The sequence below is a fragment of the Lissotriton helveticus genome, chromosome 10 (genome assembly GCF_964261635.1).
Source record: "Lissotriton helveticus chromosome 10, aLisHel1.1, whole genome shotgun sequence".
Lineage (NCBI taxonomy): Eukaryota > Metazoa > Chordata > Amphibia > Caudata > Salamandridae > Lissotriton > Lissotriton helveticus.
The window spans coordinates 301,588,342-301,600,945 of NC_136071.1; the positions used below are offsets into that span (position 1 = coordinate 301,588,342).

The following is a 12,604-nucleotide window of genomic DNA, read 5'->3' on the forward strand; positions in this document are numbered from 1 at the left end:
TTTACCTCTACATTCCTATGTTGCTATGTTGCTCCATGTCCCTAAAAAAGCAACACAAGCATTTGCAAAGCTAGCTGGTCCAACTTATGCTGCCAGCCTTTTGACTTTGTCAATCAATGTATGTTTTTTTTTGTAAAACTGTATTGTTTGGGACTAACAGTTACCTTAACCCCTTTCCATGCCGCCCCACTGAGAACAAATGCTCTTTTATATGCTCGGTTGTAGCAGTGTGTAAGGCTAAATGAGAAGAGTTAATATAACACCCAGGATCATGTGCTGCATGGCTAAATATTTTTAAGTTTCCTAAAGGCGAGACCGTTGCATTGCAAATGCTTAATTGTAATCGTTTTTGGAAGGGGTAGCCGGAAGCGCCCCATGCAAATGGGTCTTTAGGCAATAAAATGACCGCTTTTAAGACAACATGGCGGCAACCTGGAGGAAAGAGCGCTCTCAAATCAACTGTAACGTTCCAATGACTGGAAAAAACGGAAACGTAACCGCCATTTTAGTACGGTCACATTCCCAAATCTACGCAGCAGTCCCTTTTTTGTTTCAATGACAGGTGTCTGTAACAGTAGGCAAAGCCGGCAAACGACGGTACGGAGCACCTAGTGGCCCAGAAAGGTTTGAGGGCGTTTACTTCCCCTCGCCGGTACCAGAGTCAGTGTGCCGGTGCCCACGCTTCGTGCTTCTTGCCACGGACCCTGTATCACCGCAGCCATAGGACTGTGTGCCAACTCCAGCGGCCGGCAGTCCTTACCCCGGAGCATGGAAGAGGCGCTGGAGGAGTTAGTGCACTTCACAGTGGAGGAGCTGCCAAACCGTGGCTATGGGGTGATGGAGGAGATCCGGAGGCAGGGCAAGCTGTGTGACGTAACCCTGCGGGTGAGAGCTGGCTTTACAGGATCATCTGTAAACTGAAGGGGTTGGGGTTCCCATAGGGTATATCTGAGGGTTGATCCTAAAGGGTATGTCAGAGGGTTGATCCTAAAGGGTATGTCAGAGGGTGGATCCCATAGAGTATGTCAGGGTGGATCCCATAAGGTATGTCCGAGGGTGGATAGCATAGGGGATGTCTGAGGGTGGTTCCCATAGGGGATGTCTGAGGGTGGTTCCCATAGGGGATGTCTGAGGGGTCAGTAAGACTGAGTAGGCACGGTGGTATCAACGAACGGACATTAAGGGTATAGAGAGGTCAGGGAAGCAGGTGTGAGATATTTTGGCCAATGGTGACCAGTAGAAAACTGGAGATAACTGTGGACCACGATAGAGTGGAACTAAAGCGAGGCAACTCATTTGTTTAGACTAGTCACTAGAGTGACTAGGTGTGTGTCGGGGAGACCGTAGTAGTTCGGGGACCTTAATTAAAAGGGTTAACAATGACAAATATGGATAGAGAGTAGGCCAATATGTTGGACAAGGAAAACAGTTGGCTTAAGCTGAGAAATAAAGAAAATTGGGCAAGTTCTGGTTCTAATTAGAGTTTATTATGAGAACTCCACTATGTGGAAGGAGGTGTTCAGCAAGGCATAAACGGGTGTATATTTTTTTCCGGAGAGGAACACGTGGGCTATTCAAGGCCCATTTTTATTGTTGTATGTATACGTTTTGATAAATTATTCCATATATATTTTTCTGCAGGCTTCAAAATGATTATGTATTACGTTTATGAATTACTATGCACAATTTTTAGTTCGGCATACTGTTAGGGCACACGTCATAAAAAAAAAACTGGGGGGGACAAACCTAAGTTAGGCAGTATGGAAGTGACATCATGGCGAATGACATTGCACGTGTCATCACAGGAAATGGTACCACAAATCATGACCTGAAAGTGACATCATATCTTAACACATTAGACATATGTTTAGCAGCTTTATCAAGAGAACATTTGAGTGCATTACCAGATTTACCAAGTGAGATTTTGCATTGGGATTGTGCCAAAAAGTGACAAACCCTGACACAAAATCTGGGCTTCAATTTATACCTTTATTTTGTATTCTGCCACAAAGAAATTTGCAGCAAGGTGAAATTGTGCAGTAAATCTGTTATGCTTAATTGGTTGCACGGTCTGAATTTTATATCATCTTATGAATTAATAGAGCCTGCTGCAGAGATCTTTGTGTTCCCAGTATATCTAAAGGAATAATAATGGTAAGATAACAATGGATGTTAATGCATGTGCTGGAGAGTTCTGTGTTTTCTCATGTGCCAGTTTTGAATCAAAGTAGCATAGAGGGTTAATGTGTCTCCTGCAAAGCACATTATTTTACATGCAGATGCCAGTTTTTTAATTTATGTAGCTATGTAAGTGGGTTACTGCATTTAACACAATTATCCTTTTGTTACTTTAGGTTCATAAATTGTTATCCTTTTAATATAGCACAGTGAACTATGAAGGACTTGTGAATCCTACACCTTATAACCCTCACTGTCTTATGTAACACATCATGTACATTGATTTACACACATTATTTATTGTCAACGTACAATGTGTGTGATGTAAAGTGTTATGATGCTTTGCAAAGGGATGAGTAGCACTATTAAAGAAATAAAACAAAATAGTGGTATTTAAATTATTGATGTAAATACTAGGATAGACCAAAACATCTGACGTTATTACAGTTCATTCATACATCTTATATACAGGGACTGAACAAAATCAAAAACATGCCTTTCTTAGTTAACTGTGAACTGATAAGCTGTGTGCCTTTGTATCCCCTCCATTGCATTTAGGTGTGAGGCTCCAGATAGCTCCCATCCAAGGTACTTGACAAAAGGAGGCCTAATGGCCCCTTAACTTTGGTCTTTGTTTTGGGCCAACTGGAATTTAAAATAGGAAATCCCTTCCCCACCTGTACGTTGCTGCTCAGAAGGAAAGCAGACCATGCACAAGTATTTCTGAAAGTGTCCCGGTGTCTGAAACTTACACCGGAACAAATTCAGTATATTTTAGTGGGGCACAACTCCTTGGCATGGTGGACGGTGTCCACCCTTTGAAAATAGTGGGTAGATTCTGTCTATAGTACTATACCGTACTTTTATAGCCTACCTAAAACACACAAAGGTAGGGTACCACCACCTGGTCGCCCGATTGTATCGGATCCCTCCTCGAGCCTCTATCGCATTTTTGCGACCATTTCCTCAAACCACTAGTGCAACAAACCCAGTCATACCTGAAAGATACAAATAGCCTCCTAAACCTTCTGAACACTTTACAGTGTGACATGGAACAGACTATACTCGTCACTCTGGATATTGAGAGCCTCTATACCAGCATTCCCTAGGACGATACCATCAAAGTCCTGGGTGAGGCTCCCAACACGATTACATGGGACTATAACACTCCTAGGGAATTCAAATTGCAGTGCGCCACGCTAGCACTCAAAAAAACTTTTTTGAGTTCAAAGGGAAACTCTTTCTCCAATGCACTGGTACCTCTATGGGCAGTACTTTTGCCCCCAGTGTGGTGGGTCTGTATGTCCATGCCTTTGAGCAAAAGTACATCCAGACACAAGATAATCCCTTCTTCTCCTCCATAGGCTTATGGAGGAGATATATCAATGACGTCCTAATAGTATGGCAAGGATCAGGTGAATCTTTAACAGCATTTCTCCAGTGGCTTAACACCCTAGATCCTAACCTAAAGTTTACTAATACAGTGGATGAGCACAAGGTCATTTTCTTGGATGTAGTGATATCCAAACAAGATGGACATTTTACTACAAAAACACACTACAAGCCTACAGCCAGGAATAATCTTTTGGAATTTACCAGTTTCCACCCGAGAAGTCTGAGAGAATCTTCCCTATGGGCAATATCTCCGTCTCCTGGTGGGGTTGGCAATGCAATACCCCACGGGCCCTGCGAGAGGGCTCGTTAGTGGAGATCTTTTGTGCAAAAATCTGTGATGGTGAGTGTGGGACATGTGAAATAGTTAGATACAAATACCGATTTATTCTTGGGTCCCTTTGTTAAGGATAAAAGCAGTGTCTAAATGGTTAGCTTCTAATGATGAGGAGAAACATTTCAGCCACCATTGTATATTTATATTTTTAACCTTTTTTAAACTTTGCCTTTTTCATATCCATCTCCCTGAAAGAGCCCTCTCGCTGGGCCCGTGGAGTATTACTGCGCCGATCCCACGAGGAGCAAGTGCCCGATGATGAAGCATGACAACCTTACAGGTGTGTGATGGCACTACTTCCTAAATTGGAAGATCCCCCTCTAATGTACCATTTGTCCACCTGAAAACATGGGCTATTTGAAACGATTACCCTGTTATTTGCGTAGTAAAATACAGCCATAAATTGGCTGCAGAAGGTCCCTCGAAAATCTAAGCCTCAGTGCCCAATCAATATTGACAGGTATGCTCCCCACTTACCCGGTCTTACATTTTGGCATTGCTTTGTTAAAATAATAGCAGCTTTGTAGAGAAGAGCAAGAGTTGCCACAGTAAAATATAATCACAAGAAGTGTGTATACTGTCTTAAGTGCATCAGCTACATTGCCCTGACGAGGAGTTCCCTGTAGTGCCAAATTAAAAGGACAACAGCCTCGCTAAAGTGAACCGGTTATATCCTCTTTTTTCATAGCTTGGGACAGAGGTTTATGAAACACCAGTAGTCCCTGTTAATGGACCCAGGGTAGTACTTAGGTTGTGCTAGTGAAGCAGACAGGTTTGTTATCTTTCCTGCATTGGGGATGATTCTTGGCCTAACACAGTTGCAAAGTCAGTGAGATTTCCATAATTGCGTTGTACTAGCCTGCACTACAGTGATTTTGCAATCGAGGCAACACAAAGAATATGAAATTTGACATCACAGGGCCTGAGAATGGTATAGTTGAAATTGGTTCATAGTGCTGGAGACACAGTGACATCAAGTGCACTAATTCATATTTAACTTCCCATAAAATGATTGTGGTCAACAGCAGCTGGGTGCTGCTCCTCCTCCGCCACCCATTATATGTTAAAAAGTTTCTCAGCAAATAGTTGTTTTATATTGCAGTGTTCTAATTTTACAGAAAGTGTTTTTTAAATCGTGAACCTCATAATAGTGACACTAACGCAGTTTAACACGTCCGTGTGGTAAATGCAGTGTCAGTAGAACTGTTTAATGTTGCAACGTGAATCATGCAGTGAAAGAAGCGTTACTACCAGGGCACGAGTCCGGAGTACAAGCTGGTGGATGGTGTTCACCCCCTTTTTTCACAGGGTGAACGCCGTCCACCCATCCAATAATTTGAGCCCCAGTGAAAAATGTGCTGAACTCGTCCCAGTGTAATTTCCAACACCCGGGACACTTTCAGCAGCGCCTGCACATTGTCTGCTTTTTCCATTTGCAACAACATGCAGGCAGAGATGGGGCTTTCTTATTTAAGACTACTGCTGGGCCCATAACAAAGGCCATATTTGAGGGATCACCAGGCATCCTTTTGTTCGGAGTCTCTTGACTGGGTGCAGTCAGGAGTCTCACACCTGATGCGAATGAAGCAGAGGGGAAACAAAGGCTCACACCTTGTTAGCACGTCACACATACTTAAGAGAGGCAGCTTTTCACTTTGTTCAGTCCCTGTTCAGGAGATATGCTTGCACTGTAAGAATGTCAGATGTGTTGCTCTTTCCCAGTATTTGCACAAAGCAAATTGCATTTATATAGTGCTTACTACACCTGAGGAGGAGTTGAAATAATTTAAGTACCACTTTTTTTCTTTCTTGAATAGCCCTACTCATCCCAATGCAGGGTGTCGGAGCACTGTACATCAACACGTGCATATTACATGTACAATAAATTATGTAAGTTTGCAAATGAATGTACAGGATGTGTTACATAAAAGTGGGGGATTGCAAGGTGTAGAAGTCGCATATCCTCTTCCATAGCTCACTTTGCTATTACACTCGCAATGCGCTCAAACGTACACGAGATGGACCTGCTAAACATATATGTGAGGTCTTTAGATCTGATGTCACTTCTTGTGGTGCCACTTCCTGTAAAGTTCTGGCTTGTGATGACACTTTCTGTGATGTCAATTCCTGTGATGTCATCTGTGATGTCTTGCGCCATGTCGCGCGCCGCAATGTCACTTGCATACTGCCTAATTAGGTTAGTTCCCCAACTTCTTTTTTTAGGACTTGTGCCCTGGTTGCTACGGATTAAATGCTATAGCTTTGTTAGTGCAGTTACTGGCGAGCGACTTAATGCTATAGGATGTGTATTGCCTGCTAAAGATAATGGTGCAATTCAACAATATCTTAGTGCAATGACGTAATCGTAGTTTAATGGTACTTTGCAAGCGGGTGCATTAATGCTGCAGTATGCTTGTTGCTGTGATTCAAGATCGGTTTAGGAATGTCAGTGTACTCCATATCTCAGCTAGACAGAGTATTATGTTAGACTATATTGTAGCATGTTCTGTCATGGTTTATTATTTATGTTTCATAGATCGGTTTACTTTTTGTGTACTAGTGGCAACGGTGATTTCATTTGGTGCACTGTGCTTACACTGGATGGCAGTTATTTAATGCTCTGTGTACTAGTTGAAAGTATGAATTGTTTGTCTAAGTGTTTTATTTAGTGCTAGCAATACAGTCTTGTGTTTGCCCCAGAACATGTCTAAGCGCTGTAATGATTCAAAAATTACAAATCAGTAGTATTCAGACAGTCTGAAGGAGAATGGAACAGTTTATTTCTGCATCTTGCTTACTGAAAGGATAAGAAAACACAAGTTTTTTTTTTTGTAAAACATTTTTATTATTTTGCAGTAAAGAAAAACACATAATAGGCATTTCATTGTCAAGCAATATCCCGCGCCCCCCACCCCTCCTCCCCCCCACAACCCTCAAGGCATCGCATTCAAATGTCACAAATCAGACGTTCAGCCATGGCTGTCCCCCAAGTCTCCTGAACACAGACTCCCGACATCAAACCCTGGTCCCCTGTATGGCAAACAAATGTGTACTTAATCGTATCCCCTCAGAGTCCTCCATCTAGGCCATGATAGTGTCTCCATTTTACCCCATACTCTACGGAACTTCTTCGGACATCCTCTCGCTTTGTATGTAACCCTTTCGGCCGCCATGTGCATGTCCATACCCCTTCTCCATTCCCCCAGCTGAGGTAGATCCGGCTCCCCACATTTCCTAGCTATATCCCGTTTGGCTACTACCAGGGCTAAGACTAGGAATATCAACAACGGACGGGCTAAGTCCACGTTGTTGGTCATTCCCAAGAGGATAAGCTTCGGGTCCAAGTGAAGATCTATCTCCAGTACCGCACTTAATTCGGCAGTGACCTCACCCCAATAGGTCTGAACGTGTGGGCATGACCAGATTATATGTAAGAAACCTCAATTTTCATGTCCGCAGCGCAGGCAGCAAGGGTCTGACACTCTTCCCATTTTATATAGACGCACCCTATCGAAGTACGCCCTGTGCAGGATCTTGAACTGTATTAGACGTAGACGTGACTTGATTGCCACCTCCCTGGGGTGCATCAGAACCACCCCCCAGTCCACGTCATCCATCTCCCCTAGCTCGTGTTCCCATGTGGCCCGAAGGCCTTCCAGTCTGTTCGGCCTGTTATTCATAATAGTTTTATAGGTCAGGGACACTGCCTTTTCAGGGATCCTGTCTTGTAGCAGGCGGCCCTCCAGTGGAGCGTATTCGGGAAGTGCCTCTTGTAATGCCCCTTCTGCTCGCCAAGCGTGCCGCAATTGCATGTACTTAAAGAACTGGGAGCGGTGGAGCCCAAATTCTGTCTGTAGCAAGGAAATGATTTTAGGGACCCTCTGCTGACTACATTCCCTAGGGTAGATATACCTATGTCATCCCATCCCTGAAACCCCCTCAGCTGGCCGAGCTCCTTCAGCCAGGAGAAATCCCAGAGCGGCGTCTGCTTTGTAGGTCTGTGTACCCACCCAATAGCTCTTGTCGCCCTTGTCCAGGCCCCCAGCGTGATTTTAGTAGCCGGTAGCAGTCTGGCCTGTCCTTTCCCCCCATATAGGTAGTGAAAACATGTGTGTGTACCCATAGTGTACCTTTCCAGTGCATAGGTGGGGTGTGAGGCAGGTGCGTGTATCCACTCATTGATGGGGGCCAGATGTTCCGCCCAGTAATAGGCTTCTAGGTCCGGGAGTGAAATCCCCCTATCGTATTGGTGTCTCTGCAGGGTTGCCAGCGCCACCCTAGGGTGCTTTCCCAGCCATAGGTAGGACCTCAACTCCGCGTGAATATCTCGAAAAACCTTAGGTTGCACCGGGAAGTATTCATTTTGGAAGGCATACAAAAATCTCGGGAGTGAAATCATTTTAAACATCGCTGCCCGGCCGAGAATCGTCAGGGGAAGCGATTGCCACCTGCTGGCATCAGTTTTAAAATTACCGACAACGCGGTTGATATTACGTTCGTATGATACGTCCCCTTTCGTCGTTATAAATTTCCCTAAGTACATAAAACCCTCTCCAGTCGTCTGCAATCTCTCCGGCAACCGGGGCCATTCGTCCCGACCTCGGGGGTCATAGAGCGTCGACTTGTGCTAATTGATCTGGCACCCAGACTTGGCGGCGTAACGATCCAGCTCAGCGAACAGGGCCGTTATTTTGGTTTCTGGCTGTGTGACGTAGAGCAGAACATCGTCTGCGTACAGGGACAATTTTTCCTCTTGCGTCTCTGCCTGTCCCATCCGGAATCCCGTAATCCCCTTAGCCTGCCGAACCGCGCAGGCCATCACCTCGATGGATAAGGCAAACAGGAGGGGGGACGGGGCATCCCTGCCTGGTCCCCCGTTGTATAGGAAAGGCCCGCGACATTGCTCCATTCACCCTGACCCTGGCACTAGGGTAAGTATAAAGTAAACTAACCTTACGTCTGTACTTGAGTCCAAACCCCATGTGCTCCAGTACTCCCTCCAAGAAAGGCCAGTGAACCGCATCGAAAGCCTTTTCGGCATCTAGGGACAGGAACCAATGTGGCTCTGTCCTGCTGGCCACCTCCCTCAGCCAATTATGTGTCCTCCTCAGATTATACCTAGTTGCCCTCTCCGGGATGAAGCCCGTTTGGTCCAAGTAAATCAGTTCCAGTATGACCCGCCGCAGGCGAAGAGCCAGAACCGTGGCAAAGAGCTTCGCCTCCACATTTAGAAGGGAAAAAGGACGGTAGGACGAACAGTCCTCAGCTGGCTTCCCTGGTTTGTAGATCGGGACAATAGTGGCCTGTCTGAGGTCCCGAGGGAACTGTCCCTCCTCCTCGGCGTTCCGGAAGAGGCCCAGCAGGTGACGAGTCAGAAGATCCGCCATCTTCTTGAAGAACTCCGCTGGGAACCCGTTGGGGCCCGGGGCCTTCCCCGCACATAGTCTGGTCAGAGCCACCCTAACCTCCTCCTCAGTGATGTCGGCCTCTAGGTCCGTTCGGTCAGCCTCCTCGAGTTTCGGAAGAGCAATGGTTGCCATATATTGCATCGCATCTTCTTTGGACCCTAAATCACGGGCTGCGTAAAAGGTTTCATAGCAGTCGGCGAATGTGTCGGCTATCTTATCATCCGTACAGGCCCAGACATCAGGGCCAACCCTCACCCTTTCCACCCATCTCTCATCCCTTTCTTTCCTACTGAGCCACACCAAAAGCCTACCAGATGTATCCCCTGCATCGTAGATGCGGTGCAGAGTAGCCAATGCCTGCGTCCTGGCCTCTCCCGTGACTAGTTGTCTATACTGGGCCTGCGTATCTGCGAGGCGTCGGAGCTTCCTTGGGTCATTGGTAAACAGGTGTTCCTGTTCCAACGTCCGTATCTGAGCCTCCGGAGCCTGAATCTCCGTTTGGCCTTTTTTTCCTGGCTTCCGCCAATCTGCAGTGCGCCCTATCCCGGAGCACCACTTTAAGCGCTTCCCAAAGAACCACTTTAGAGTTCACCGAGTCTACGTTGTCTGCCAGATATACCCTCACGTCGGCACGCAGGCCCTTCAAGATGTCCGGGTCCTGTAGGTCCCAGGCTGACAGTCTAGGCACTTTGGGTCCTTACCTCCTCCTCCCGCCTATCACTAGCAACAGTGGCGAGTGGTCAGACACTCCCCGGGCACAATACTCTGCCGAATCCGACACCTGTAATGTCTGTCGCGCCATGAAAATATAATCCAGGCGAGAGTATACTTTGTGAGCTCCGGAGAAAAAAGAGATTGTCCTGGCATCTGGGTGAAGCAATCGCACACATCCAAGAGGGCGAGAGCAGTCTTAGATTTGGCTAGTGGGGTCATGGTCTTGGATCTGTCCCGGTCGCCCGTTCTATCAACCGCAGGGTCCATCACATCATTGAAATCTCCCCCAAGAATTTGTATTGTGTCTGATGTGTTAAGGATAATGTCCGACACTCCCTTCAATGTACCTGGCTGCAATTTTGGCGGGGCATAAGCTGAGATGAACGTGTATTGTTTCCTCGCCCACAGCCCTCGTACTCCCACGTAGGTGCCCTGTTGGTTGATCCAAACCTGTGCCACCTTCATAGGTGGGTGTTTCTTAATCAGGATTGCCACCCCTCTGTAGCCCGATGTGAACCCCTCGTGGGCCAAAACTCTATAGTGTCCCCTCGCCAGGAAGGCACATTTAGTGCCCTGGAGGTGTGTTTCCTGGAGGAGTACCACGTCCGCCCCGGACCTCTTAATATAATTGTTGACCAGGCCACGTTTAATCTTACAGCCTAGGCCATTCACATTCCAGGTCATCACCTTTATGCCCCTCCCGTGTGTGGTGTCATGTGTACCCATCGACATATTGTAGTTGTGTGCTCGGATGACCCTTCACGTCTTGCTGTTGGACTCGATGTGTGTCTTGCGCGTGCGCCGGACCCAACATGCTAGTGAACATCTGGTGACAATTGCCATCCCGTGGTAGGGATCGTCGTGTGGTGTGCGTGTATGCTTGACAAGTGAGGATGTCCTCCACGATGTGCATCCCTAGCCCCCTCAGCCCCCTCCATCCCTTCAACCCCCATGAACGGGAAACAACCATAACACCCCCTCAGCCCCCCTCCCTTCCCCCCCCCCTTCAGTCTTGCATTCGGTAGAACCAAGACTGCTGGCGAAGATGGTCTGTCGCCCTCCCACAGGACCCCCCTTCTCAACCTACAATTGCAACGTGCGTTGCGGGTACGTGTTCCTTCCTCGCCCGGTTAACCAATCATGTCCCTGAACATAAGAAAAAGTAAACAGTAAACAGTAGGTAAAAGGGGTGTGAGTAACTTGCGTGACCCTCCATCGGCAGGCTGCTTCCCTGATACCAGTCCAATCCCCTCTCACGAATGTGAGTCCTGTGTCTCGGTGCCCACATCGGCCACCATTCCGGGCGGCTCCTGTTCCAGTTCTCGGATTGCAGTCACCAAAGGGTGTAGGGAGTGGTCTTCCTCTTCCTCACCCTCCGACGTCCGACCACCTGAGTCTTCATCCCCTTCGGAGCGGCCTTGTCTGGCCAGGCAGCTGAATCTGGAGCCCGGTGCCGCACTCCCTGCTAAAGATGCAAAATGTCGTCGCCGCCGTCCCGCAGCGCTAGAGCCTGAATACGGTGTCATCTGCGTACGCTTCCTGGTGCGAGTTTTTTTTGGGAGTCTTTGAGTCTTGGGGGAGAGGGGGCTGAGCCGAAATCTGCCAGCCGCCAGTTCCTCACGTATCCGTTTCCCTTCGGCCTCTGCCCCTCGTAGGATCGGTCGTTCTTCAACCCACTGCCAGACCTCCTCCGGATGAGTGAAGAAGTGTCTTTTGCCTGCATGAATCACTTTAAGCCTTGCCGGGAAGAGCAGCATATAAGTCATGCGTAGATCCCGTAGCTTCACCTTCACCGCGTCATAGGAGCGTCGCTGCTTCTGGACCTCCTGGCTGTAGTCAGGGAAAATCATGATGTTTGTATTTTCCAGGCGGATCTCTCCCAGCTTTCTAGCTTCACGGAGTATTAGGCCGCGGTCTGTTGAGGAAACATGCAATAACCGGCCTCGGCCTCGCCCCCTCCGGAGGTTTCGCCAGGAGTGCCCTTGCGCCCGTTCAATTATAAAGCAGTTTGAGAATGGTGCCTGCGGGAACGTCTGCTTCAGCCAGGATAGTAGGAAGGCCGCCATGTCTCTCCCCTCGATTCCCTCTCTAAAGCCCACAAAGCGGAGGTTATTGCGCCACGCCCTGTTTTCCGCGTCATCCACCTTCCACAGAAGCTGCCGGTGGGACGCCTGGAATTCTGCCATGTCTCTCTTGAGGGTGGTAAGAGTCCTCCGCCTCTCCGATCCGAGTTTCCGCCGTAGTTACCCTGTCCGTCAAGTTCCGGAAATCTTGGCGGAGAAGGAGCACCTCCGAACCCACCTCGCCTGTTTTACCCTCCAAGGCCGCCCTCAGGTCCTGGATGTCTGTTCGTGACGCCTGTATAGCACTCATCAGCAAGGCGGTGTCCGTGCTTGTGCCTGTGACAGGTAGGGTCACCTCCTTCTGCGGACGCACTGTTGCATAATTATCCAGAGTCTCTTGCCTAGAGGATTTCGTGACCGGGTCTCTCTTCCACATTTTGCTGTCCGCTGCGCTCCACCCCTTTCAGACGGAACTTTCTGGGCTCCTCGGCGTCCTCCTGTAATGCGCTCCG

General features: G+C 47.8%; 1 protein-coding gene across 2 annotated transcripts in view; it reads left to right on the forward strand.

Moving 5' to 3' along the window:
• The first annotated feature begins 574 nt into the window (after nucleotides 1–574).
• The window catches only part of KLHL18 (kelch like family member 18), a 202,368-nt gene continuing 190,338 nt past the window's right edge, over nucleotides 575–12,604 (forward strand). The window contains exon 1 of one of the 2 annotated variants that reach the window (XM_078662453.1): nucleotides 575–885. In XM_078662453.1, coding sequence (XP_078518579.1) covers nucleotides 769–885 — 117 coding nt within the window. In that variant the 5' untranslated portion in view covers nucleotides 575–768. The remainder of the gene's footprint in view (nucleotides 886–12,604) is intronic. The other variant, XM_078662452.1, reaches the window with a different exon arrangement.